The 26838-nt window shown below is 45.5% G+C and overlaps 1 protein-coding gene across 4 annotated transcripts in view; it reads left to right on the forward strand.

The window, feature by feature from the left end:
- Positions 1 to 8953: 8953 nt before the first annotated feature.
- Positions 8954 to 26838, forward strand: part of lnx1 (ligand of numb-protein X 1) — a 30424-nt gene continuing 12539 nt past the window's right edge. For 2 of the 4 annotated variants that reach the window (XM_047587421.1, XM_047587422.1), the window contains exons 1-2: positions 8954 to 9245; positions 14091 to 14601. In XM_047587421.1, the coding sequence (XP_047443377.1) occupies positions 14153 to 14601 (449 nt within the window). In that variant the 5' untranslated portion in view covers positions 8954 to 9245; positions 14091 to 14152. Of the gene's footprint in view, positions 9246 to 14090; positions 14602 to 19523; positions 19726 to 26838 lie in introns of those variants that run through there. The other 2 variants (XM_047587423.1, XM_047587424.1) reach the window with 1 other exon arrangement.

The raw sequence follows: 26838 nt of genomic DNA on the forward strand, positions 1-26838 counted from the left end.
TTGGGGGTTGTTAACATGTTTATGGGTGAGCTATGTCTTTGTTCTTCTTTCTCCTTCAATTGACTTATTGATCCACTCTTAATTATGTAACAATTCAGTTTAAATATAGGCCCTCACCACAGTCAACGCACTCTCTGGAATCAAGTGCGGCTGTGCAGATCAGGTCATCTATACCACAGAATTAGGAGCCACCTAAAAGGGATTACCACCGGCCCAAGGACCCTTTTGTTATTCAATCTTTCACCCACTCCGCGATTAACAGACCACTTTAAATTCCAATCCAACGTTGGGTCAAAGGGAGAAAATCTAGATTTCATCACATGTGATTACGTGGGTGTGTACTCTCTCTTTTCTACCGGTGCTTTAGCTAAACGGTTTAGTTCTGCGCCAGACTTGGTCCGTCTCTGTGCTGTGCAGGACTGTTGGCAGATAAAGCAGTCTATCATCTTAGTCAAATCTCAGGGTCTTAACAAGAGAGTAGGCATCTCAGGGGAGGACATCAGCTCCCTGAATTATCACAGACATCATACTCATCTAAGCTTTCAGTAGTTGGCATTGTATTCTAATCCTGCCACGAAAATACACAGAAACCCGATTATGCAAATGCAGGATGTTGCTCAATACAGAAATACGTGCATCTATGCTAAACTGTCCATGTGTCAATGCTTGATAACGACGCCCAGCAGTGTGTGATCATGATAGATCAGTTTCTATTTGTGTCTGCAACCCTCGGCTCCCCCCTTTTGCCACTTCCACTCCATCCTCTCTGTGATGCTAACCTCCACGTCTGCTCCACGTCACAGGTCCGCCGCAGGGGAGGTCGAGGGAGAGGAGACCAGAGAGAAAGGTATGGGGGGGGGAGGATGAGGGGAGCTGGTGCTGGACAGAGCACGTGTTATGGAGGAGATGGAGAGAGGGGAAGGGACGGACAGAACGAGTGCACGGCTCCAAGTGTGACCTAAGTGTCGCTCATGGCCTTCTCCTGCCAGGGAGTGGAAGAGTCTCATTTTCCTCACATCCATTAATCCCCGGCTGTGTCGTCCCCGCGCTGGTCTCACCGTTTCCTCTCTTCCCTCTCTGTGTTGTGTGAACCAGCCATTTGGCTTAAAAGCTTTCCATTTCTTGGAAAGCTTCAGACTGAAATACCGTTATTTATCTTTATCTGAATGCGACCTTGTTTCTGCTAAGCCTTTCTCAGGAGCTTGGGCAGCGCTGCTCGAATATCCTGTCAGAAGAAAACCTTATCATATGAGTGTGTGTGTGTGTGTTGCAGATAATGGTAACACTGCATGCACTGCACAATGTGGGGCGCACTTGCAGACAAAGATGCAAAGATGGAAGCGGGATTCATAGAAATCACAGCTCTCGCTCAGTGGGGTCAAACCTTGCTTTAGGTCTACTAAAGTACTTTGAAAACCTTTACATTATAGAGCCATAGTATGCAAAATGAAACTACATATGGAAAATTTTATTTTTTTTATTAATTTTTAGACAGCAGTGGTGTCAGAATCAATCTGACCAACCTGTATTTCAATGTTTGAGTTTTTTTTATTACATATTTCTACTACAGTGCGTTTACCAGTGAAAATGCTTTTTACTGTACTCCAATTAAAGATTCAGATTTCCCAGACAAAGCATGATGAGCTAAATGCAGTGCAAAAATTTCAAGTACTTCACAATGTGGAAGCAGCTGGCATTTACTGCAACTGTGAAATGCTGCTTAATGTAGTCATTAAAAAGCAGTTGGGGTCATTTTTAATAGGGATCTGCAAATTTGCACAGAGTCATCTCATCTTACTCTGCAAACTGCCTCCACTTAAATTGAGCTAATTGTTTTGCTTTTAAGGCAATACAACCTTCTTTCTCGTCCTTGTTTCGCGCTAATTGTGTTTTCACTGTTTTTATTTAAACGAAATCTAAAAACAAACCACTTTTGCCCAGTGACAGGCAGCTGGAGCAATTAACAGCTAAAAGGACAAAAAAATTCCCTCGGGAGTTGGTGGGGACCCAAAACTGAGCTGAAAGGATTTAATTGTCGTAAGTGGAATCTCCAGCGAGTCTTTGCTGACAGTTGAGAAAGTGATAAGCACACAATGCCTTCTAAAACCACAGCATGTAACACTTCGGTTTTTGTGAGGATTAGCCGAACTCGATACTCATCAGATAACACGCAATTTGGATTTCATTATCTCAATACAGGGACAATTCAAATACAGTTGTAAACAAATTCTCTGGGGTTCTCAGACGGCTAGTCTCTGTTGTTCTTCTGTCCACTGCTGCCTTAAAGCCCAACCAAACAAAGGCAGGTCTTTGCTTAATCAGCTCCCAACGGAGCGACTCTAGAGAGATGGACAGAGAAAAGGCATCAGTTTAATCTCTTCTTTTTGTCTTTATGTCTATATATTTTGTCTTTATGTATATATATACAACAGATTACAGTAAACTTGTGCTAATACAGTAGCTGTTGTGGTAATATTGCAGCAGTTATTACACACACAGGTATATCTTTATGCAGTATTCCTCTGATGTCCAGATCAATGTGAAGCAGAAAAGCTGCACCCTGAGGCTGAGTGAGAGCCATCAAGACGTTTCACATCAAGGAGTTGCCCACTGGTGGTCAGCTGAAGAGCAGAGCAGCGGCCGTGACTGGAGCAGTAAGGAAAATGGCAAGAGCAACACATCAGGCTCCACTATAGCAACACAGAGAGACAAGCACTGGACGGTGAAAATCAATACAACGGGGAAATACTGCAGCGGCAGTAGCGAGGGACATTAAGCCTCACAGAAAACAGGGGAGGAAAACACAAACCTGCGCTAGGTATTAGTGAGCCATTTCCATAGCAACAGACAGGCTGACATAATAACAGTCGTTTGGTAAGGACAGCCGAGCAGAACATTTACACTCTAATATTTATAAGTTTGTATTAATGTGACATGGCCCCGGCATTTCACGGCAAGGTTTTATGCCTCGTTCTGAATACATAAATATTTTTTCTCAACAAAGGAGCATTTTGAGTTCCAGCGTGTTCATAAGATTTCCGAGCCCCTTCGTAAATTACAAACATCTAAGGCTTTTTGGAACCGCAGCTGAACAATCACGGTAGGAGGAGAGGTTTGTGAATATTTATGAAGCCTAATTCATTCAGCGTTCTCCCAAAATGATGTTTGCTTTCGTAAACACAAAGCGGAAACAGGCCCTCGGCCCTCGTCATCTCCCCTCCAGTGTCACCGAGCTTGCATGCATTTGTGCGTGCTCTCGTGCATTCCTGCACCACCGCCGAATACATGTTGTTGTCATGCTAGGCTCTCATGCATGTGCACGGTTTACACGGCAGCTGAGCGGAGTGACTGTCTAATAAAGGATGGGAGGATTACGGCCCGTGATGAATGACTCCGTCTGTTCACATTCTTGTAAGTCCTGGTCATCTGGACTGTTGCATCATAAGCCCAATTTAATCACTTGGAAACACCGTGAAATGATTGGAGGAAGACCAACACAGGCCCTAACAGGGCACTTTTTAACTACAACCTGACTCTTCTCTTTATGCAACTATTGCTAACACTGTGAAAAGAGGGTAGAGGGGAAATTGGAGGGCATAGCGTGACATTTGCCAGGTTCAAGGTGCTGCAAGGAAGCAGCCTCCACACACATCCTGATAGAAATTTCATGGAAAATTAGACTGTGGATGTTCTCCGATTGCTATCTAGTCTCAGTGGATTTTCACAGCGCTTCAGTGGCGCCAAGGTCTTGCTACTTTGATATTGAGGACTTGTCTGGGGCACTGATGAAGTGGACTTAATAAACTAAGCGATTTATCTGTGTGGTTTACTTTAATAGCAGGTGTTAAAAACGATGCACATTTACATAATCCAGTCATTTGTTCGTTGCTGCTTCTAGATAAAATCCCAGCCTTTTTTTAATTTAGTACATATGCTGTATCATTCCTCACAGTGAAGGGCATGTGAATCGGCCTTCTTCTGTTCCAGTACCTGCGGCCAGTCAGGCTTATTGCGTAGTTACCAAAGGCAGCTTGTGAGTGACATACGAGGTTGGCAGGGGTCATTGATAGCCTCTCACACTGGACCAGGCTAATGAGACTGTCCCGCTGTCAAGCACCTGTGGCCCTGCTCCAGTTTTCCTACCACACACACACACGCTTCACTTCAGTCTAAACGCATACACATTCAGGCTTTGGCACAGGGTCACATAGTAGATTTTATTGAAAGCACTGTTAACATTTCAGTAGTGGAACCGGTGCCGGATTAATGGCTAACGTGTGTGTGTGTGTGTGTGCGGAGGGGCTTTATTATGTGTCTCAGTGCTAAGATGTAGTTTTGGCAGCAGAGAGATTAAGTGCATTCATCTTTATTTGCCGCTTGGCGTTTGCTGTGTTACCTGCTGGAACAGCAGCGCTCTACTTCCTCCCGGGACCCAGACCACCGATTGAACGCTGAAAACTGAATCAGACACACCACTCATCTCAGATCTGGCTCTCTTTCTCTCTCTCTCTCTCTCTCTCTCTTCTTTCCTGTATTCTTCTGATTCTGTATTCTGCTTAGCACGCGTCCCTTCTGTCCCACATGTACAAATGTCTTCCCTTTTTCTTTTTTTTTTGGTTACAATCTGTCTTGGTGTCACTGTGACATTTGACAAATAGCATAACAAATGACACCATCCGTCCCCTGTGCTATGAATGATGATATGCACACCAGTGATTACTGCTTATAGAGCGGCACACACACATGCGTGTTCTGCACTCATGCAAGGCACTTTTCCCCGAGTCAAAAGCAGAGCCCCTCGTGACACTAGACTAATAACTTATTGAACACGTCATTATTTCCCTATATTACATTATCTCGGATGGTGAAAATTAAAATCGACTGGCCTACTTCATCACGACGCAAATTTGCGCAGCAGTAATAACTGAGAAGTGCAACGCTTAGACGACAACGCTCCAAAAAAAACGCAACATTTCTGACGTCTTGTCTAGTCCCCAGACTGGAGCGTGCTAGAGGAGGTGGAGGTGGCAGCGGGCCAGCAGTGTCAAGCCAGAGACTAATAGATTGGCTCCCATCTGATGTGGGCATTTTAGCGCGTATATATGTGGAAGCAAAGTGCGTACGCTCGCATGTGTGGCTCTCGGAGTGATGGAAAGCCACATTTTATTACAGCTGTGAGTGAAGGCCGAGGGAAACAATATGAGACAGGAGCACACTCGTGTATTCCAGATGCCACCTTGAATTAGGCGGTGGAGGATTATGTGGAGGAATTGAAGAGGTTTTCTTCAGAAAACTTTGTCCCGGCAAAAGAAGAACGACTGCAACACCTTTTTTTATGGTGTAAAAATAGAAGAGGTACAGAGGAGAGAGATGAAAAGGAATAGGGGAAATTAGATGTTATTTGAGATTAGATTCCCAATCTGAGGGTAAAGCAGGGAATTAACCGGCAAATAGGAATGTCATAAATAATAATTGTTTCTCTTTTCTACAGTACATGAATGTGCGTCACAGGCCTGCACCGTGTGTTGTGTAATTACACAGTATATGGCATTGGGACAAAGTCTAAAAGCATCGCTTCCTTCTGACTACCGTACCAACCCAGAGGAGATAAACCTGTCTAAGAGACTATAACTAAAAATAACCACGCAGTCATTATACACAACGTCTGAATGCCAAACTACGATTAATAATGAATTAAACTTGTCCCGTACAGGCAGAAGTCAGGGCCAATTGCAGGAATTGGTTAACCTGAATGTAATGTAAGATTTTTTCCATCAGATAATTTCACCATCTCTCCAATTATTTCATAATTCAAGAGTAACATTCACCATAGCAGGCAGCCCTTTACTGCTTTCCAAAAGAGTTCAATTTACCAGAAATGATCTGACACGTCGGGTCAGATCAAAAGAAAATGAAACTAGACCGCAACTGTAAAGCTATTAGATGCACTTCTTTTTTTTTTTTTATGTCAGTATCAATAACAAGAGTCTACTGCTGCCATGCTAGCAGCCCTGTGAGCTGAAGTCATGCACGGCTCTGCTTAGACTAAAGCCTAATGTCAGCAATGCCACCGTGTTTGTAGTGGCAATGTCAACATGCTGATGCGAACAGCTTTATCATGTTTGCCCATCTTAGTTTTGCACGCTAATATTTACTACAGGACACTGAACACAACGTTGAGGCTGATGAAAATTCAACTCAGCCTAAGATTGAAACATTTAACTTGCGGTGACGCGGCGGCAGTGTCGTTAGGATTTACCCTCTGGGAATCTCTGTGCCAATCTGGGAATCAGTTGAGACGTCCGACTGCCTAAATGAGCAATGTGACCTGCAGAAGGTGATATCAGAGTTTATCAAAGTCACTGCAATTAATCAGCAGCATGTCAAGAATGTCACACAGAGCCTGATGGTAATCCATCCAGTTCTTGAGACTTTTGGTTACATAACCCTAAGTCATATACCTAGCTTCCTTACTGTTCCCACACTGGCTAAATCGAAAATGAGTCACACCCATACTGGTACTGTAAGCCAACCTGCTAGTTTGGCAGTCTGAGGTAAGTACAGATATTTCCAGGGGATTTTTGGTTGGGCTCAGAGACATATAATGAAATGGGTTTTGTTACAGTAAAGTGAGTCCCGCCCTGATCAGAGCATTAACGTTCTTCCCGTGGCCTGCCTTTTCTCCAATTCAAAACAGTTAACATAGTCACTGCATTCCTCCTGCACCGTAGTCGTATTTGTTTACGTAGCAAGAACAGTCAAAATAGAGACTTGTTTAAGTAAAGTCGGTAAAGGACGGCTCAACCTGAGGTGTCGTTGTTTTGGAATTAAGAAGAGCACCTTTAAAAAGATTCACACACGTTGCGTTTGACCGATTCACAAATATTTCCTCTCTCTTCTTCTCTTGACAACTGTTCTCACACGACACAGGGACACATGCACCCACACAGCGTCTGTGCAAAAATGATCACGGCAGAAAGACAAGCAGCGCGTCATATCTGTGGTGATGTCGGAGCCAGCTCAATTGCGTCTATTTGATGATCCCCCCTCTGCTGTTTCCCCTCTTCAATATTCACTCTAGGTAGGGCATTTGCATTAGTTACATGAAATATGGATGCTGTGTGGGAGCGAGGCAGCCGACCGACCTTTCACTGCCACATGAGAACGGATAGAAAAAGTTACCAATGCTGTCTTTGTATCAACCAGGTCTTTTGCATTCTCATCTGCACTTAGAATTCAAATCATTGACAGGGACTGTCTGAGGAATGTGAGGCTCAGCTAAACTGAGAGGACATGGAGCGAGCGGGAAAAGTGTGCACCGTGTCTGTCAGAGAGCGAAAGAGAAATAAGAGAAAGGCGAGAAGGCGTCCTATGGAGATGGAGGAGATTGGTTTCACCTGCACTTCGGTGTTCAGATACACTCCAGCAGCAGGAAGCTGAAGATTCAGCAGAAATGAAACAGGATGCAGGTTCCACTCAGCACTTCAAAGAAGAGAACAGAGAGTTCAAGAAACTCAAAATCTCTGAGTTCACTGCGGCGGTGCACCGCGTTATTTTTGTTTTCCACTGACGTCCTGCTGTAGTATCCCAAATGAGAGGAGAGAAGAGGAGAATTATCATGTGAAAAGACATGTGTGAGCTGTAAAGGTCACCACCACTATTATTTGTTCATTGGCCCTCATTCATGCAGTGACGCAACTATAGCTAGTTCAACCTCATCTTTCCAGTGAAAGTGAAACACGGGCCTGACAGCTATTTTTAACTTTTAGAATCCAACGGACACATTTTAGTTTCTGCCATCAACATATTTGTTGCAGCAGGCGAAAGAGTTACATGGAAATGCAACGGATCTACTGAAAAACCTGCACGTCAGAAAAAAAAAAGAATATCTTTCTTTTCTCATCTCTTATTGTCCTCAACTACCTATTTAATATAAGGCTTGATGACAGCCCATTCACTAAAGGTTTAAGTCAGAAAACTTATGTGTAAAATACGCAGTGTCCCTATAGAAAACAATGACTATGTCAAATATTCACATATTCTCATCACTTTAAATATTTGTCCGGTCGCCTTTCTGCGTATTTATTGCATCACAGTGACAGATGTTGCGTGGCGGAGTAACACACAGCCTACGGTGTGTTTGCATATAGTCCGACCTGTCAGTGCAAATTACGGATGAAGACAAAAATGCAACGAAAATGCCCCTCGATCAGTGCAGACTAGTGGGTACAGCTCTCTGTGCGCTGAGAAAATTTCCATTATACTTGGTAAATGATTCAGTTCTGCTTGCGTCACGAGATGAGTCATGAGGAATTGTCTTTTTTTTTTTTTTACTTTTTTTTTTTTGCATTCATCCAGTGGCTGATAGACTGTGGCTTTTAAAGAACAGTGCAGGGGAGAGGGAAGCCACATCTGAAAACAGGGATAACTGCAGTTGTTGTACAAAGCCGGGAGTCACGCGCATGGCTTCATGTAAGTGGCTATTGTCAAAGAGAAGCCACAACGTAAAAGAAAGCCCCATACAAGTAACAAGCATTACAGTGTGTGTGTTGTACACATTTCTAAATCCTCGCTGTACGAGGCAGCGTTATCTAAATATGAGACATGTCATTTACTCAGATTATGGGCTTCTTGTTAAAGAACAGGGCAATATGTCAACAAATGTTCAGGGGAACATCTAACATTTGACTGTTTCTTTAACCTTTATTGAGTTTAAAAGGGCGGCTTTTGCATTCCATTCAAACATTTTAGTAAAAATACAGTTTTGGCTCTTAGTGGTGCCAGTGCCCATGTTTCAGCTGCTTTTCATATAACCATCTAACCTTTCACTTCCTATGTTCAATACGAAACTCCAGCTTCCACTGAACCCATAGAGCAGGTTTGGGCAGTTTCCCCATGTTTACCTTTTCTCTGACCCCGCCCCTCAGCTCTGCCACTTCCTGATCACCTTGGCCTGTTGGGGGTGAGCAGGTCCTGAGCTCGCAGAGGAGCAATCCTTCCTGCTTCGGGGAGAAAGAACTCCCTTTAGAGCGGCAGCAGGATAAAGTTTCTTTGGCTGAGAAGTTTCTTTGGCAGCAGCCAATCGGCAGACTCTCTGGCTGGGACAAAGTCCTTTTTGCGGAGTCATTTAACTCTCCTGTCCTTCCCCACCTCCTCTCTGAATGGTTTAATGTTACACCCTCTGCGAGGCTTTACCTGTCCAGGTGAACTGCAGTGTGGAAAGTGAACTTCGCTAATGAAGTCATGTAAGTATACTTCCCCATTCAAGTCTTAGTCAAAGTATGATTGTTGTTTTCTAAAACGCTTCAACAGTTAAACTCTGACCGACTTTATGACTGTTAGCAGTCATAAAACATTGTTGCAGTGTTGTGCACTGTGGTATTTGCATGGACGTCATTTGCATCAGTTTGTGAGAATGTTTTTACCTGCACTTTACATGTGAGTGTAGATCATACCTATGATAATGCTGTTTGCTCTTATTACCTTTGTGTGTGGGGGCGTTCAGTTCAGCCTGTACTGACCCACTCAGCCAATCTGATGTTAAAAAACAGCAGATCAGAGCTCCACATCTGCCTGCAGCTGTTCTCCCAGACTGTGGTGTCAGGTCAGGCTCAGACTCACCGTGGGGGATTGCCATGACCTCATAGACGGGGCCGCCGTTTATACACAAGAACCGATTGACAAGATTAAAGGAAGGGCATGGCAGGTAATACTACTATGCTCACGCTGTTGCTCCACTTCCAGTGAGTTTAAATGGAGCAAAATGTGCCGGATTTAAAAGCACCAACAGCCTGTTAAGTTATGAAGATGACACAGAATCAGACTGGTTTGTTCAATTTGTTTGTTTTTTTTCCTGTAGATTCTCTGAACGCAGGTAGAGTGGTGCACGAATGATTCACAATGAGTCACATTACAAAAGGTTGTGGTCACTCATTTGTCCTTTTGCACTGAAGTGCTGCTTGTTGTTTCTGCTTTTTGTTTTGTGCAGTTACAAAACAGACGCTTTCTGGAATTTTACTGCATATCAGGGACGTGTCTGAACACAACAGACTCTGTTGTGGATTCTGCGTGTGTTGGATTTGACAGATACACCTTGTGTGTGTATCTCCAGGCTACGTCATGCTTAGCTGTGCACAGGGCTGGGGTTTATAGACCTACAGACATATCTGCAACCATTGTGCCGATCTCGTATCAGCAGGTGATTGTGGTCCTCATGATGATGTGATTAACTGATACGACCGTGTGCGACTTCGCCCTCCCACTCATTCTGTCTGCTCGCTATGATTGTGTGTCTCTTATTCACATGAATCACACACACATTTATGGTCTTGACAATGTGGGGCCACACCTGCTGCGGTGTGCTCCCTTTCATTTAAACTTATACAGCACCATGTATTGTAGATATATCGCTATGTTGCAGCACAACATCATTGCATAAAATCTGCAATGATTAACAAGGCAGCTGTGCAAAGGAAGGTCGCGCACATTCTGCACTCTAGCATATCTGATTTGGCTGAAAGGAGCTTCTCAGTCTTAAGGTGTGTGGTGTTTGATTGATAAGACATTATTTGATTTCTCTGGTTGAACATTAGGAGTGGATGTGTACATAGCAACATGCTAGCTCAGTGGGGTCTGGTCTGCTGATGCAGATAAACATGCGCCGCGACTGGGAGATCATTCAGTTGTCAGTGGAAGGAGCTGACTTGGCACAGCCTCGTGTCATTATTAACTCGTCAAGTCGTCTCAGATCACAGGAGAGAAGCTCGAGAGTGAATCAACAGCCATATTTACTTAAAATGTGCAATGTGTGAAGAAGAAGTTAAAGGCCATCATAGGCAAATAGCTCTCCCCCGCTCTCGATAGTTGAAAGGGATCAGAACAGCCCATTGAGCCGAGGCTTTTACAAAAGAAATTCTTTTACCTGTGCTATTGTGTTTACAATCTAAACACTGCTTTTCTTTGACTTTGAGGTTAAAACTGAAAGAGAAATTCAGACAGAGTGAGAACACATGGGACTTGAAAGCTTCACTTTTCTCTTTGAATTGTGTAGTCGTTAATAAATCATGACTGATATGTAGGTTCAGGCAATTCTCTTGTATTGTCTTAAGAGCAAAGCTGCGGTCCAACAGGACCGCGTGGCTTTATTGTCCTGTCATTTGAGGGATAAGGAATGAGCGAGAGAGAGAGCTGATGCTCCTCCGACATGGGTGTGTCCTCCGAATCCTCTCATAAGAGAGGGTGTGTGGCTACATGCGTCAGTGTATGTCTGCATGTAAGAACATGTATTTGTATGCAGGAGAGCATGGTAGTTTGTGTGATCCTCATTCCAAGCAGGCGGTTAGCGTGCTAAAGATATCATCCATGTTTCCTTCAGACTAAAGAGCAGTGCTTTCCGAGTGTTACGCTACATCCGTGTGACACCTTTTGAATTACTTGTCATTTATCATGGGTTTGTACTCAAACAAATGACACACTAATCGACGATTAGAAGCTTTTTTCTAAATTAAAAATCGAAAATTGAAAGACATTTCTCAGACTGTCAGATCAATCATTTTAGAATGTGGGTTTCCAGACTGGGTGCCAGTGACAGATGGGACCTGTCTCATTTAAACCTATTTTGGCTGCGCTGTTGTCTCTGCATTTGAAAGGCGCGCTACATACCAGGCCTTTTGGAATAGTGTGACTAAAAGGCAGCTTTTCAGAAGAAGAATCCCACACTGACTTTGAAGTAAGGTTGTGAAAATGTCATAGTTTGGGGTCGCAGAATGCGGTGATTCAACGGCGAATTTTTCATCATATCAAAGAGGGCTCGAAGATAATTTGAAGCCATTTGTCTCAAAGTTAAACAGGAAGTGAACATTTCAACAAGATAAAGATCATAAGGACCCTCTCAAAGCCAGGGATGGGTCATAAAGAAGAAATTGAGGAAATGGTACGAGAATAACAAACGGATCTCATTGTCGTGCTTTGGAGGAGGTTCTAAGCAGGAAAAACGTCGAGCCTCTCGCTGTTACATGGAAAAGGGGTCAATATTCTCAGCGAGCTGTTGTCAGACACTTATGCAAAACTCCAGCTGTAGTTTCTGAGGCCAGGGGTGCAGAGGATTGTTACATCTATTATACGTTTGTTGAATAAATAATGCAGGAGACATGTTTTTTTCCTTCTGTTCTGTGTTGTACAAGTGTCATCATCTTTTTAAGATCATTTGTGGGGACCGTTTCAAAGAGAACTATTCTGTATTTTCTTGTCCACATATTTCAAAGGCACCAATTTCCATGGGATGTCCTTGTTTGTTCTCAACTGCGTGTTCTTGTTGTCTCTCTTTTAACACCAGTTTCCCGAGAGAAGAGAACAAACTTAAAGGATATTTTGCTGGGGAGTATCAAAGTGTCTCAATTTTTCATTTTCTTTAACTATGAATCATGTTTTTTTCATGTTTTCATTTCCATTTGGTTTCTCCCTCTCTCTCTCTCGCCCTCTCTCTGCTTGTTCTTTTCTCTCTGTCATTTTTCCTGTGTAATGATGAGGGTGTTCTGCACCATAGGTCAGGCCAGCCCACAGGTGCCGCGGTATGTGATGAATCAGCCATGCCACCACAAGTTCTTGGACGGAAAGTTCATCCACATAAAGAGAGTTCAACCTCTACTTATTAGCCTTTTCCTTCCGGACCCACCGACGGCTGCTGCATGACAACTTCATACGGATTATGTAAAAATAAATGGTGCCAGCCTGTTTGTTCTCACAACCTGGTGGCAGATCTGAATATATTCGTACATGGTGATTCACGTCGGACTCTCTTCATTTAGCACAAGTGCACGGGAATTTAAAACAGAACTAGCGCTTGTGTTCTATTTGTATCTCCAAGCACAAGTTTTGTTGTTGGTATTTTTTTTTTTTAATAAGATCTAGCGTCTAATTAAGCAGCCAAGACCCAACAGTGGGTCCAGAAACAAAGCAAGTCGAGCGCCAACAAGATGCCTGTTGCCAAGGTGACGTGTGCCTGACTGAGCCCATCTGTTTGTGTCCATGTGCTCGAGGAGCCAGCCTGTTTGGGATATGACGTGATCCCTGGCACGATCACAACGCTGAGCACAATGTAGACCTGTGAAGAAGAAAAGGAAGAAAAAAAATAAATAACTTGGCACGTTTGAAAATGTGTCGCATCCCACTGTGGATTAACAGTGGTGTGCGATTGTCATGCAGCACACTGTGCAGGGAGCCCGAGACTTATCTGTGTTTTTCTGTCCCTGCACTTGCTGCTGAGATGAGTAGTATTGATGCTCCTGCATCCAGAGAAGAAATCTCACTGGCTCGATATCTGTTCTCCGCGCCAGCGGAGAAAATCAAACAAGCGGAGGGGACAAAAGTTTTGGGGGACTGCTGCACACATCATGCACCGCAGTCATTTGTGTGTGTGTGTGTGTGTGAAAAAGAGAGCGAGAATCTCAGCTCACGAATAGCTGGTAGCTCAAACTCTAGTTTCCTGAAATGTTAACCATGAACATTGTGTCTCATTGTTCACTGGGGCAAAGTACGTCACTCAAACACTGAGCTGCAGGTCTAATTTTGAGGTGTTTTATTTGTCATCAGTTTGATGCTGCTTTATCCTTGAGCATCACCGCATTTTCACATTTTTTTTTTTCGCCTTGGTGGTTATAGTTACTACTTTTTTTTTTTTTACTATTAATTCAATCATTTTTATTAATTCAATTGAAACATTCAAAACATACAGTCATGTTCAGTAAACTGTTGAATGCCTGTGAATGCTTTCTGAAACCGATGCCAGATGTCAATGATTTGACAGCAGTTCCACTGAAGAGGGATTTCCCTCATGTGGTTTCATGAACATAACAACAAATTTACCCAATAGTATTTTTTAAAGATAAGATTAGCCAAACAAACAGAACACAAAGAATAACGCATGGATAATCTCAAGACCCTTAAAAAAAAATCCTTAAATTCTGGACATAAAGTAGCCAAAATTGGCTCCAACTTAAGCTGCTATCACATAAAATGTTATTTGCATGCTGATGAATAAGTGTATATACATATATATGTATGTATTTACACTGGACTTCTTTTCTTCACAGATGTTTCCTTTTAATGACCACCTTAGCTGATTCCACATAACACCCCAAAATCCTGCCCTAAAATGAGCATCAGAGAGGAGAGCGAAGAGCCCGAAGTTGCCGCGGCGATGGCAGAAGCCTCGGCCCTGCCTCTTTCCCCGTCAGACTATGAGGTTTTTTCTCCCGGCCTTTGCGCGTCGTGCGGCCACAGCCACCAGCTGGAGGAGAACCACGAGTACCTCTACCAGGACGAGGTGGACGACGACCTCGTCTGTCACATCTGCCTGCAGCCGCTCATCAGGCCTTTGGACACGCCCTGCGGACATACCTACTGCCAGGAGTGTCTCACCAGCTTCCTGCTGGAGAGTGACTTTTGCCCTGTGTGCCGCGCGCCCCTCATGCTGCAGAGCTGCAGGAAGCCCAGCCTGCTGGTGCACAAGCTGCTGGACAAGCTGACCGTGGCTTGCCCCTTCGCTGACCATTGCACTGAAACACTGCCTCGTGGTGAACTGGAAGACCACATCAAGAGCAGGTAGGATGGAGGGGGAGACACAGTTTACACCACTGAAGCCACCCCTAGGGAAACTAAGACATAATCAGTATTGTTATTAAACAAATAAAGTGCTTTTCAGTCTGATATTGCTGCTCTTTAGTTTTTACCCTTGCTCTCTACTAAAAACTACAGTGACCCGCAGTAAACACACACTCTAAGCGTCCCGCCCTGCTCGGCCCATTATTAACCCACAGCTCCAGTCCCGAAGGGGAGAGTTCTTCCCCCAACCAGGCTTTCATCTAAACTCCTCTGTTTATATATCATTAAAGGCACTACTTTGGATTCATGCAGTCTAGGTCTATTTTCATTAATGCTCATTAACACTCCCATAGCCCAAAGGCCGCTGGGATAATTAGTGCATCTCGCCACACATCACACACGGGCAGCAGAGTGTTTCCCATTCATTTGCATTTAAACTTGGAGACCCGAGTTGCTGAAAAAACTCCTCAAACTCCAAAAGAAACTGCCCTTTTTTCCCCGCTCCCTCCCTGGGTCTTATTCCCCCACCGCCCACACGCACACACACTCTCATTTCTTATGCTTCTTCTCCCTTTACACGTCTCTTCTGCTCTGTCCTTCTGTTAGATTTTCCCCAGCCTTCTCCTTCGCAGTGTGAAAGTTATAATGAGGTGTGTATCTCTGAGGCCGGCTCCCAGATGGATTCCGCTGCTCTCCCATAGTTAGTTATCTGTAGAGGTGAGAGGCCACGTCCAGAGAGATGACTCTACACATTGTGTGTAAGGATGAGAAAGTGAAATACCCATTTCAACATTTCTATAGCGGTCTGGCGGTCGGGGCTTCTCCATATTCTGCAAAGTTAAAGTGTTTTTTTTTTTTTTTTTTTTTGCCGGTTAATATTATTGACCTGTTGTTTGTCGAGTTTGGAACAGATTTAACAAACTTAATAATGTGATGTTGTTATTGTCTGCAGGCGGGGGATGTTGGGGTGGCTGAATGGGTCAGCCAAATGTCAGGGACTAATAATTGCATCTGATTTCTTAATGAACTGTGTCTTTTTACCATGGCCACAAGCTTCCCCCCTAAAAATGAACCAAGCGGTTACTATTTGAACCACGACTGCAAAGGTCTCGCAACCATGACAGAATAGTAATTAGGATTGTGAGGACTGGGATATTTTCATAAATTTCATCAAGTCATTCTTGTTCCCAGACACACAGCACAGCCATAGCACAGAATATCAGATTAGAAAACTGTGTCACAGTTTGGTGCATAGGAGCTACAGTATGTACGTACAGTACAGTACATATTTGATATATTTCACCATTTAATTTGGAGAACACTGCACCTATAACACACTGCAGTGAGAGATAAAGCGTCTGTGCTTCAAGGTTGAACCAGATTTTCCATCTCACATTTGAACCTTGAATTTGATGAGTATTACTGGAACAAAGGGTAGTCTAGCCACTGCTCTTCCCCCTGTATGAAGCACGGCAACGGCAGAACAGACTTTCTCTAAAAATCTAGCAGTGGGTCAGTGGTTGTGAATGGTTGACACGGCCACGCCATCTGGTCCGAGCTGATTTCATATTAATCTAATCATCCGTGACCTTTGTTGGCCTTTGGTGGGAGAAATTGCCATTCCGGACACATTCGCTACAATAAAGGAGATAATTCCAACGATGCGAGCAGCGGTATTTCTTGTTGGCTTTGTTTTCCTGTGAGGGCTTGAACAGAATTCAGCTCCAGGTATTTTCTTTTTTTTCCCCTCCTTTTGTTTTTTTTAAGCCTTTTACAGGCAGCTACATGTCTGCCTGCTGTTTGCAGTCACTGAACTGGTTGTCTACCTCTGAATGCCTCTCACCGTCATGTTTCTAGTCATAGTGTTGTTAGTCATAGTAATTAATCCAGATTTTCACGCTTACGTTTTGTACACTGATCCTCTGCCTTGAGCGTGATGGTGGTGTCCTCTTCTTTGTTTAGAATGACCTTGTTTTTTAGTACTATTCCTAAGCTCACTGAGGAATTCTTCAAAGCTTGCGTAAGCACTTGACGGAAAAGGAGTTCTGGCATGCTCTGTAATTTTATTCTGTCTGTGTCTAAATGTTCCAGTTACTTGTGAGTGTGACCTTGTTTGTATTAGAGATACTGAGGTCAACTTATATTCAAAGATAGCCATAGAGACAGGTGGGTAAGCAAACCTTTGTGGACGTGTCCAGAAAAGGCTGATATGGGTAATGTCATGCTGTACTTAAACTAAAAATTTAACTCCAGTCAGGAATCGGTTTTGAAATGCATGTGGAAAAAAATACACGCATAAAGAAACTGATGAGCCCCATGCATGATGGCCTGCATAGTTAGAGCACTGACACATGTAATTTCATCTTTAACCCTCTGAGTCGTAGCACAGTGAATGGGTGCAGGTTGTGCTCATTCCTCTGACTGAGTTAGGGAAACCCTGCAGGTGTCTTCTTGTTTTTAGGGCTTTCTGTGGAATAAATAACTTGGAATGCAACCTGTCACGCCTTAAAACGGCTTTTACTGCCGAAGTGTGACGTTAAGAAGTGACCTGTGGTAGAAACTGCGTACTAAGTGTGGGTATTTATTTCCCCAAACTAACAAAAAGACAATTTTAGTGGGGGCTAGGATTAAGATGGACAGCCTTCATGATTCTTATTCCACCTAGTCGATTCCAAAGTGTCAATCCCCCCCCTTCACGTCAACCCTGGTAATGTATGTACAAATAATTCCTTTGTTTTCTGCCCACTGTTGTTAGGTTGTCTCACTAAAGCAGAATTTCAAGAATATGATTAAATGGGATGTACGTACTGTTTATTGGGGGGGGCACACTGACGTCTTGTCACAGTGAGGAATTGGCTCCTGTGAGTGGGAAATGAAAAACAGTAATGAGAGCAAGATTATGTGTAGGTTGGGATGCTGTTTTTGTGATCGCAAGTTAATGTGGTAGTGTATGAAATGACTCATGTGGGGCAGGCTGGCTTCTGTTCACAAACTGCATCCTGTCACAATCCAATTACTTTCCCATTTCCTGCGTGCCCTGTGGTCTCGTTGCCGTGCGCACTGTTCAAATACCACAGGACAACTTATGCCTCAGTATGCACGCATGCATGCATTAACACACAGATGCGCGCGCACACACACACACACACACAGACAAATTCAGCCTGTAACCAGCCTACCTCCATCCATGAAATATTCATTCAGACAGGGTATTTACACCAGTTAAGTGTCTTTCTCAAGGGTAGCAGACGGCTCAGCGCTGTGAAAATCGGATAACACTGAGAAAAAGGTAAAAAGGGGGTAAATAAGAGGAGGAAAGGGAAAGAGAAGAGAAAGAAGACGTTTATAGTTTTAGAGGGTACAAAGAAGGACTGGCTTGGCGTGAGTGGAACAGCCAAATAAATAATACAGGAAATGGGACTGCAGGTTGGATTCAGACGAGGCGGAATGAAAATAGATAAGTTGCTGTGCAGTGTTTTGGATTCAAAGTTGTTCTTATCATCTCTCCTTCTTACTTTGCTTTCACCACAGGTAGATGAGAGAGGCAGAAAAGGATGAAGCTCATACACTGAAATTAGCAGCTGAAATGTATCTGTGTTCATAATGAAACCACACCTTCAAGTGAATCCTGGTTCTCATCAGAAAGCACCTAACACAGTCTGTCAGCACACACCTCTACCCCGAGTCACTTCGGCTTCCAACATCCCTGCACAGTCCCACTAAACATGTGGTGATGACAGATGGGTTTAATCTTCGTGACTGTGTCGCTCATCTATCCACCTTTATCTTCCCCGCTCTCCTTGCGTATTGCAAAATTGAATGAATGAGCAACTGAATGAGTGGCTGAATGAATGAAATGTTTACTTGAGCGGTGGATCAGTGAAGACTTATTCCAAATCCTCTCCATGTTTTGTTTTGCCCATCTTCCTCATTCATGTCAGGCAGAATAACAAGCTTCCATCCCTGCAGAGAATATTGATTTACCGGTGTGTTTTGGTCATGCGCTGTCTTTTTTTTTTTTCCACACATGTAGGCAGATTCTTTTGAGCGATCAGACCAATCTGCTGCACTGGGAATAGTCCATCACTGGAGAGGAGGGGTGAGGGTTTGGAAGGCAACATATTGCATCCCTCCCCCCTGTCCTCCCCTTCGCTGGCCAGCGTGTGTGCAGGCAAGGGGGGGAGGTGAATGCAGAGGTTGCGCGCGTATGTATGTCTGAGAGGGTGCGCGTGTGCGCACCCGTGAAGACGGCAGAGCCAATCACAGCAACACCAGGTACCTCTACCCCCCCATCCTGTGTGATTTTTGGTCTGCTCCATCCCCCCTCCCTCGGTGGTTTCTGCTGCAGTATAAGGCACAGCCTGCACCGTTCTCCCTGACATACACACGCACACACAAACACGCGCGCACAGAGGGAGACAGACATGCACACACGCGCATCCGAGCGCAAATCCTCTTACAACTCACCAGTGCCCAGAGCAGATTAAGGGGCTGCACATCTCAAATTGTATTCCAAATGTGCCACCTTTACATGGGTCTCCTTCCTCTTCTTTTTGCACTTTCTCCTCTGCCTCCTGTGCCATAGCGAGACTTCTGTGCACCTGCTACTGCCGCTGCCGCCGCCGCTGCTGCTTCTTCTTCTTCTTCTTCTTCCTGCTGCGCTCCGTCTTCAACCTCTGGCAACTGGCCCGTTTGCCTCTGCAGCTGAGATGACCAGGCAGCCAGCCTGAGGCAGAGGAAGAAAGTCACAGAGGCAGAAGTAGAGAAGGGGGGAAGAGAGAGGCTGAAAAGGTAGGAAGTGGGGGTCTGATTCAGGATCAGAGAGCACCTCTGGAGAGGGAAGGAAGGAAGGAAGGCGGGCGAAGGAGAGGGGGTCAGCACGGCCAGGTTTGGAGCATTGGAGGTGGAGGAGGAGGAGGAGGAGGGGGGGAATAGGAGAGAAAACATCTACAGTTCAGAGAGGAGAGGAGCGGGCAGGAGGGGGAAGAGAGTGGAGGGAGAAGCGAGGGGAAAGGAGAGCTGAGCGTTGACCATGAAGGCTCTGTTGCTGCTGGTTTTGCCCTGGCTCAGCCCGGCCAACTACACAGACAATTTGGGTAACCTGCACATCCTCTATTCTGAACTGTGAGTACAGCTCTCAGCCTCCTCCTGCATCCTTTCCATCAGCATCACCACCCCACCCCCACCACCCTCCACCAACAAACCATGCTGTCAGTGTGTCCCTGTGCATCCCGGTCACTTTTACCAGCCGTTTGTGTTTGTGTGTCCATGCAGCATCTTTGTGCGCGGTGTCACTTGCAATGTTTACATTTGGGTCGTCACGTGATAAGAGCCAGAGCGTTGTCGATTGTTCCCTGATGCTTTGGTCACTGGTTGCCGTGGCTCTGGGATGCAGTGGAAGCGTCTGCTGTCCTGGACAGTTTGGATGCTACAGAGCAGCACTGCACCATGGCACCTCTCTCCTCTCTCCCTATCCCTCTCTTCTTTAGCAGCGTGTGGGACTGTGTATTGATTGGAGCAAAATGTCAGCGCTCCCTTGATCACAGCCGTAGACTTTAAGCGCTGTGTATGTATGTTGAGTCTGTCCGAGCATATGGATCACCGTTACTACGCCGTGCTTGTTTATGGAACAGTCTTCACCTCAGCGTTAAAAATTCATGAGTGTCTGCTCTCGGTTCGCATCTGGTCAATAACACGCAACACGGTCCTTTATGGAAACACTATCTTCGTTAGACTTAATACGAAACAAAATCTCCATGCGCACTTAGAGCTGCTTGCGATACATAAACACACACCTGTTGGCAGACGCTATTTGGTTTCATTAATATTGCATCTGTTACCTCCCCATTAACACAGACCAACGTGGAAGCAAACCCCTTATCAGTGTGTCAACATTATTCTTTCCCGTAACTGACAGACTGGTGAGCTATTTTCGTGATTAATATTAATTATAACGCATGTCAACCACAGCGAGACATGCCAACAATTTCTCAGAGCTCACATCTAGACATCGCTTGTTTTGTGAAAAAGTGGCAAATTTTGCAAATTCACTTCAGCAAATGACCGGCCAACCTTTTCATCTGTCTTTTTGCTCTTTTACACTTATCACCGCACTGCCTCTCCTCTGAACTGTGCTCTACATTGGCCGCCAGAGTCTCCTTGTGAGGGAGTTCATGTTGAAGCCGGAGCTCTCCGGTCCCTGAGCTGTGCTGCTGCTCCTTGCTCCACTCTAACGGAAACGTCCCATTATGCTCCGTGAACACATGGAACAATGGAGCGCCTCACAAATCCCCTATTTTATTGTGCGCTCTCCTTTCGCCGAGCGGGGCTTTGGCTTGGGCAGGTACCGAGAGACCGTGCTGGACGGAATTGGATGCTGAAGAGGAGAGGGGAAGGGGAGAAGGGGGATGAAGAGTGATACGGGGAAACGTTAGAAGACGTGAAGTCCTCGCGTTTGTTTGCGTGCTGAAAGGATGGGAGGAGCAGCAGCAGCAGCAGAGGAGAGGGGAGATGAGAGGAGACAGGAGGGTATAAGGTCACTTCCTGGGCCTGCTTTCCATCTGGACATACAGTACGTATGGTTACCTTGACGATGCCGCCCAGAGCAGCCTCTGTGTGGGTCCTTCCACTGAGGCCTTGTTTGTGAATGAAATCATCTCACCAAGCCCACAGAGTGAGGAATATTGACAGTGTGTGTTGGAGAATGTGTCCGTGCTGGTGACAGTCAGGTTGTTTTTGCTGATTATGACATGACAGAGAGAGAAACCAGGAGCAGACAAACGCGGACGTGCTGTTTTTCTGCCTGGCTAGAGAGCAGTGGCACACCATTTGTCTTTATCCACACTCTTGACAGGAGGAGCCTCCAGCTCCACCGCCTCGGCCTGCCTCCACTTTCTCCCGCTCCCTCCGTTCGTTCCCCCTTTCGTTTTCCGAAGTCTTTCAATTTATGTGATTACCGCACGGGGTTTGTGTTGCGTGGGAAAAATGAGAGTGGCTGTAATCTGTCTTACTCACTCATCAGTGTGTGTGTGTGCGCCACCTCGAAAACAGACTATGCAGCTTGTGCTGCCCTCGGTGTGTAGATGTAACTAACGTCATTCTGCGATGAAGCTCTTAATATGGCCACAGCCACTGGACTCTCTCAGCACCAGCCAATAAAAACAGAACACTACCACATAGGAGAACAACTGGATGGTGACATTTTACTCCTCATCTCGTAATACTCCTCCTAATACACACACACAATTAGGCCTAGCTGATTCCCTCCCCCAGCCCACTTGGCCTCCCCTGATAATCACAGCACAGTTCTGTAGAGCATTAATGATTAATCTCTGTTCATTTCTGGGCCTAGGCTGAGACGTCTTAAACACTATGATTAGCTTAGCTTCCGTCCTTTCAGCCCTCATCTAAGAGGTGTTTGATCACCACGAGCTGCGCGCGCGCCCCGAGCTCCGGACGTCTTCAGCATGGACGCATCCTAACAGGATTAGCCACTCGTCTGCAGCACACTCGCTGGATCCTGACAATACAAGTCTTTTTTTTTTTTTATACAGGGTCAACCTCGAGTCAGAGGCAGCACGCCACACTGCGGCCTCTCTGGACTCCGTGTCCGCTCCAAGTGTGGGGCAGGCTTCACTAATTAGAGTGATTTGTTTGGATTAAATATTAATCCCTGTTTTGTAGTCAGACAGCTCCTCCTGTCTCATTGTATCCGACAAACCAGAAATACAGTGAAGACCATAGGGAGGGTGGCTGAGAGATAAAAAAAAAATCAGGCTAAGAGCCCTCTGTCTACCCTCTTGATCAACTTGCACTGCTCTCGAAAAGAGATAACATTAAACCAGCTTAATTATTTCTTTTCACGAGGTCCAACATGAAGTGTGTCCAGGGAATCCATCGCGGGGCCATTCATATGCATGGGAAGACAAAGTCTGCAAGCGCCAACACAGTCGAACATGAAAGGAAACATGGGCCAAGGACACACGTAGAGGACACCATGCCGAGAAACAAACAGACCGATGCATAAATCCCACGTTGCGCTTCACGTAAAACGAATACGTGCCGAACAACAGCACTAAAACACACATTTCATGCCGTATAATTGAGGTATGCACAGTGCATGTGTAAATACACAGCCACAGAACAACAGATGAAAAATGTATGCGTTTATTTATGCATGAGGAAGAACAAGTTGTGGGTCAGAGTGTTTACTTTAGTGAAGCTTCCTCTTAGATGTGTCTCCATTGGAGCAGAAAGGCAGAGAAGGGAGCGGGTGTGTCACCGTGCGGAGAAGGCTTCACTACGAGGCTGACACTGGTATTTCATTAGAAATCGTTTCAGCAAACCAAAATAGGTGTTATTTGTTTCCGCAGTGCAGCACGCTTCCATATCTGTGCTGAATCATTTACATCAACTGCCCTACTTTCTTAGCCTCGTAAAGACGAGCGTATTGTGAAAGCGGGTGTCTCTTAACCTTTGCCTCCGACTGGATTAAAACCGGCCCCTGTCTGTGAGTCCTGAGGCTTGACGTGTTTAACACGGAATACTCTCGTCCGCCTCCTGTCTCCAGCAGGCTAATCTGTAGGAGGCGTTCCATCTGAGCGGCCCGCAAAACAGGCAGCTAACAGAGTGGAACTGACAGCAGAGTGGAGAGCTGTGTGGAGTTAACCTCTCACGTGAACGGTGCCCTGCCGGGTGCCAGGGCTTTGGGCTGGACTGACCAGCGCTGGCCGCGTTCCAGGCAGTTGTACCGCGTCACGTGGGGACAGAGAAAGCAGGACACTGCCAAGGGCTAGTGTGGCGAAGAGTGAGAAATATAGGGTAAAAGGCGCCAAGAGCGATGTGTGGGACGGCAGCCTGGTGGGGATTCTCTATGATCATATACTGTAGAGTGGTGGGGATTACAGTGCCCTGCACTACAGTGAGATACGTATACATATAGCGTTTGACTGCAGGGCTGGAAAACAGCCACTGTTGAGGTGCACATATGTAAGGTGCATTAGTAAGCTGAGATCCAGCCCAGTCAGGCCGGAGAATAAATCAGTTCTAGTACTTCCTCTGCTCTTCCTCTGTGTTGACAAAAGGAGTGTGAGATTGACCTCTCGGTTGAAACCAGACACTGACACAGTAAACACCGCATAAATATTCCTCCAGCCCGATCATGGGGGTCAGGGCTCGGCTGATGATCGCACATATTGATTGGCCCGAAAAAACCCATGACTCAGAGTTTGGGCCGTTTCTAACAGGCTGACTCGACTGACACCGCGCTGGCTTAGGAGGCCTCCGCTCATCTCGTAAACACTCAGACGCAGACGAGCACGCCAAACCTGCCGAGCCACCGTAGCACAATGGGGCAGTTTAAACACAAAGGTAGGATTTATAGGCCGCCACGTGCACGTTTACTTTTATTTTTTCGGCACGCAAACATCTTCAAAGGCGGTAAGGAGTCACACCCAGCGGAGCCTCGCGTCCTGCTCTGTGTGTTTAGCAGGTCTTTTTTGGAAGCCGAATTTCCCTGTCGCAGCAGACGCTGTCCCCCGTAGCTGTGGCCTCGCCCCCCTCCCCACGCACCAGATGGGATTACCCCTCACAGCAGGCGGATCCAATCAACACACCGGCGCATCCTCTGATTAACACTCCTCTAGTTCATCATTAACTGGATTACTCTGTCCGTCTTTATGTCGCTCTCTCCTCTCTCGCTCTATGAATCTATCTATCATTCTGTCCATTCTCCCCCAATCAAACTTTACTTTATGTGTTTGGCGTGTGGCCCGAGAGCGTGGTAAAGAAGCAATTGATATAGTAATCTAATTAAGGCGAGATATTCAATTCGAGCCTTTATCAACATAAATTCTGTTAATGACCCCCGCTCGTCCGCACACTGCACCAGAACACTGTCTACGTCGCCCATGTGCCATTTTTCTGACCTAATGCTCAAGTTATTCTTGGGTCATTCTGAACGAGGAGAGTTCCTAGACTGAGGTTTTTCTTACCAATGCTTAGAAAAGCTGAAACAGAATTCCGTTTGTTCTTTGTTTGTAGTTTGCAGTTGGTTTAAAAAAAAAAAAGGATATTTTTGGCGCATTCAAGGTTTAGTCGGAGCAGGAAGCTGAATTTTCCACCACGTTCATCCTCATATGCATTAGCGCATACACTCCACACATGCATGTCACATTTAAGCTTCTCACTCTTCCTCACTGTACAGTGTATCTCACGTACACACACAACACACGCAAACACACACACACACACACTTGCTGTAATCCGCGCCTTCTTCAGTGAGAATAATCAGCACGCTACCAGAGATTCTTTCCTTTGCTCCTGGGTTCTTAAGTGTCAGGTGTTGCTGTTATTTTTTTCAAAGTCAAAGACTTAACAAGGCGAAGTCAGTTCAGCCACACACACGCCACACAGACTTTTAGATTTCAAACCATTTGCATCTGTGTTACAGACACGAAACCATGCACAGAGACCGAACCCCGTCTCTGTATCTGGCTGCCTGACCTGGAATTGTCACCTCAGCCGAGGTAATTTGCGCTGCATGCGGAGTGTGGCCCAACACGATTGTCCGTGGCAGTCAGGGAGCGGGGAGAGTATTTGGGTTAGGAAGGATAATCCACTCACCCCTAAAGAGGATTGGAGAATCTCACGGGCTTTGATGAGTCGTGAGCTGGTGTTTATTTCACATCACAAGAACGGGGCTGTTTGTGTCACAGCCAGGGCGCGTCGGCGTGACCACTGTGTCACCGAAAGCATCGCGGGTAGTAGTTACTTTGAGGGGGAGAGTGAAGGAAAAAGGGGGGGAGGAGACAGAGAGACCCAGGGATGAGGAGAGGATGAGCGGCGAGGATGTTGTGCTATCTTTGCTCTTTATCTCTCCGCAGATCCCTGGGTTTAGAGAGATGATGTGATAACTGAGGCTAACGGAGATAAGGATACTGCAGTGCTAATGAGCCCCCTGTAAGCTTGGTGATCATCCCCTGGAAAACGGCACTTTACAATCGCTTTGCATAAGCACTCAAAGTTCCATCATAATGAAAAAGGTGTTTGTGTATGTACCGTATGCTCTGTGGATGGGCGAGCTCTTCACCTCTCCGGTGCGCAACACTTAATTGGCTGACTTACCTTGCCACTACAGCTCCAGGACCACCCTGGTGGGAGAGACAAGGGCTTTCTGTCATGCTTCCCTTCCTTTAACCTCACACAGTGCCGACTCTGGCCTTAACGTTCAAAGTCACACATTAAAACGCACCACCACAACTACTTATAAGGCAACTGTCATCCCCTTGAGGAAGGAGATTTTAATTAACGGCAGACAAAGTCTTTAATAAACCAGACATGCACTAAACAATGGCGATCTCAGAGACTGTTGTGATGGCCTCTGTCTGGCTGGGACTCTCTCGTTTCCCACAGCGCTTCTCGCGGCATGTTTTTTTCCTTGATTATTTTTATTATCTTCATTCGAGCTCTAGAATACACAGAGCGAGAAATGAAGCCCTTAAGATCTTCCACGGTGAGACAGCGGCTCACACTGCGACTTGTGTGCAGCGCGCTTTCATTAATCCGCTGGCTGACATCTTTCTGAGATTTTGGGTGGTCCGTGAAAATGTATGTAACTGAATGAACCTGTATTCAACGGTATTTGCCCACCTCCACTGGCTGACTGTGGTTTTCCATTTTCCACTAGCCGCGGTGAAACGGGGGGGAATGCTGTCTCCAGTTCCATGTAGTCAGCGCGACCCGCAGTTAGCCTCGATACAAGAAACGAAAACAAAAGGGCGTGTGTGTGTGTGTGAAAAAAAAATGAAAAAAAAGAGGGAGGAAATGTTTCGGTCAGAAACTACTGAACAGTCAGCGTAGTAGGGAGTGACTCTATATATAGAGGAAGATATTAACACCAGCTGGGAGGAATTTAAGTAAAGGAGGGCATCTTTACATAGAAATGGTCACAGCAGCAATAAGCTGTGAATCAGTAAACATCATTTTGCATTTGTTTTCAGTGTGCAGGAAAGGTTTACTTGATTAGGGAATATTTCAGCGTTGCCTTGGCTGCAAGGAGGAACACAGATCATTGTGCATTTTCCTTTGAGCCTATGTGCACATTGCTATTTGTTTAGGGAGTTTCTGCTTTAAAGAACAAAGACGATGCTGCCTTCAGCTTTAATTCTTCTTAACGGCAGTGACATGCGGAAAGCCTCTGCTGCGCCCTCCAGACTGCAGTGCTGCCCTCTCCTCGGC

Source organism: Mugil cephalus, chromosome 6 (assembly GCF_022458985.1).
Source record: "Mugil cephalus isolate CIBA_MC_2020 chromosome 6, CIBA_Mcephalus_1.1, whole genome shotgun sequence".
In the NCBI taxonomy this organism is placed as follows: Eukaryota; Metazoa; Chordata; class Actinopteri; order Mugiliformes; family Mugilidae; genus Mugil; species Mugil cephalus.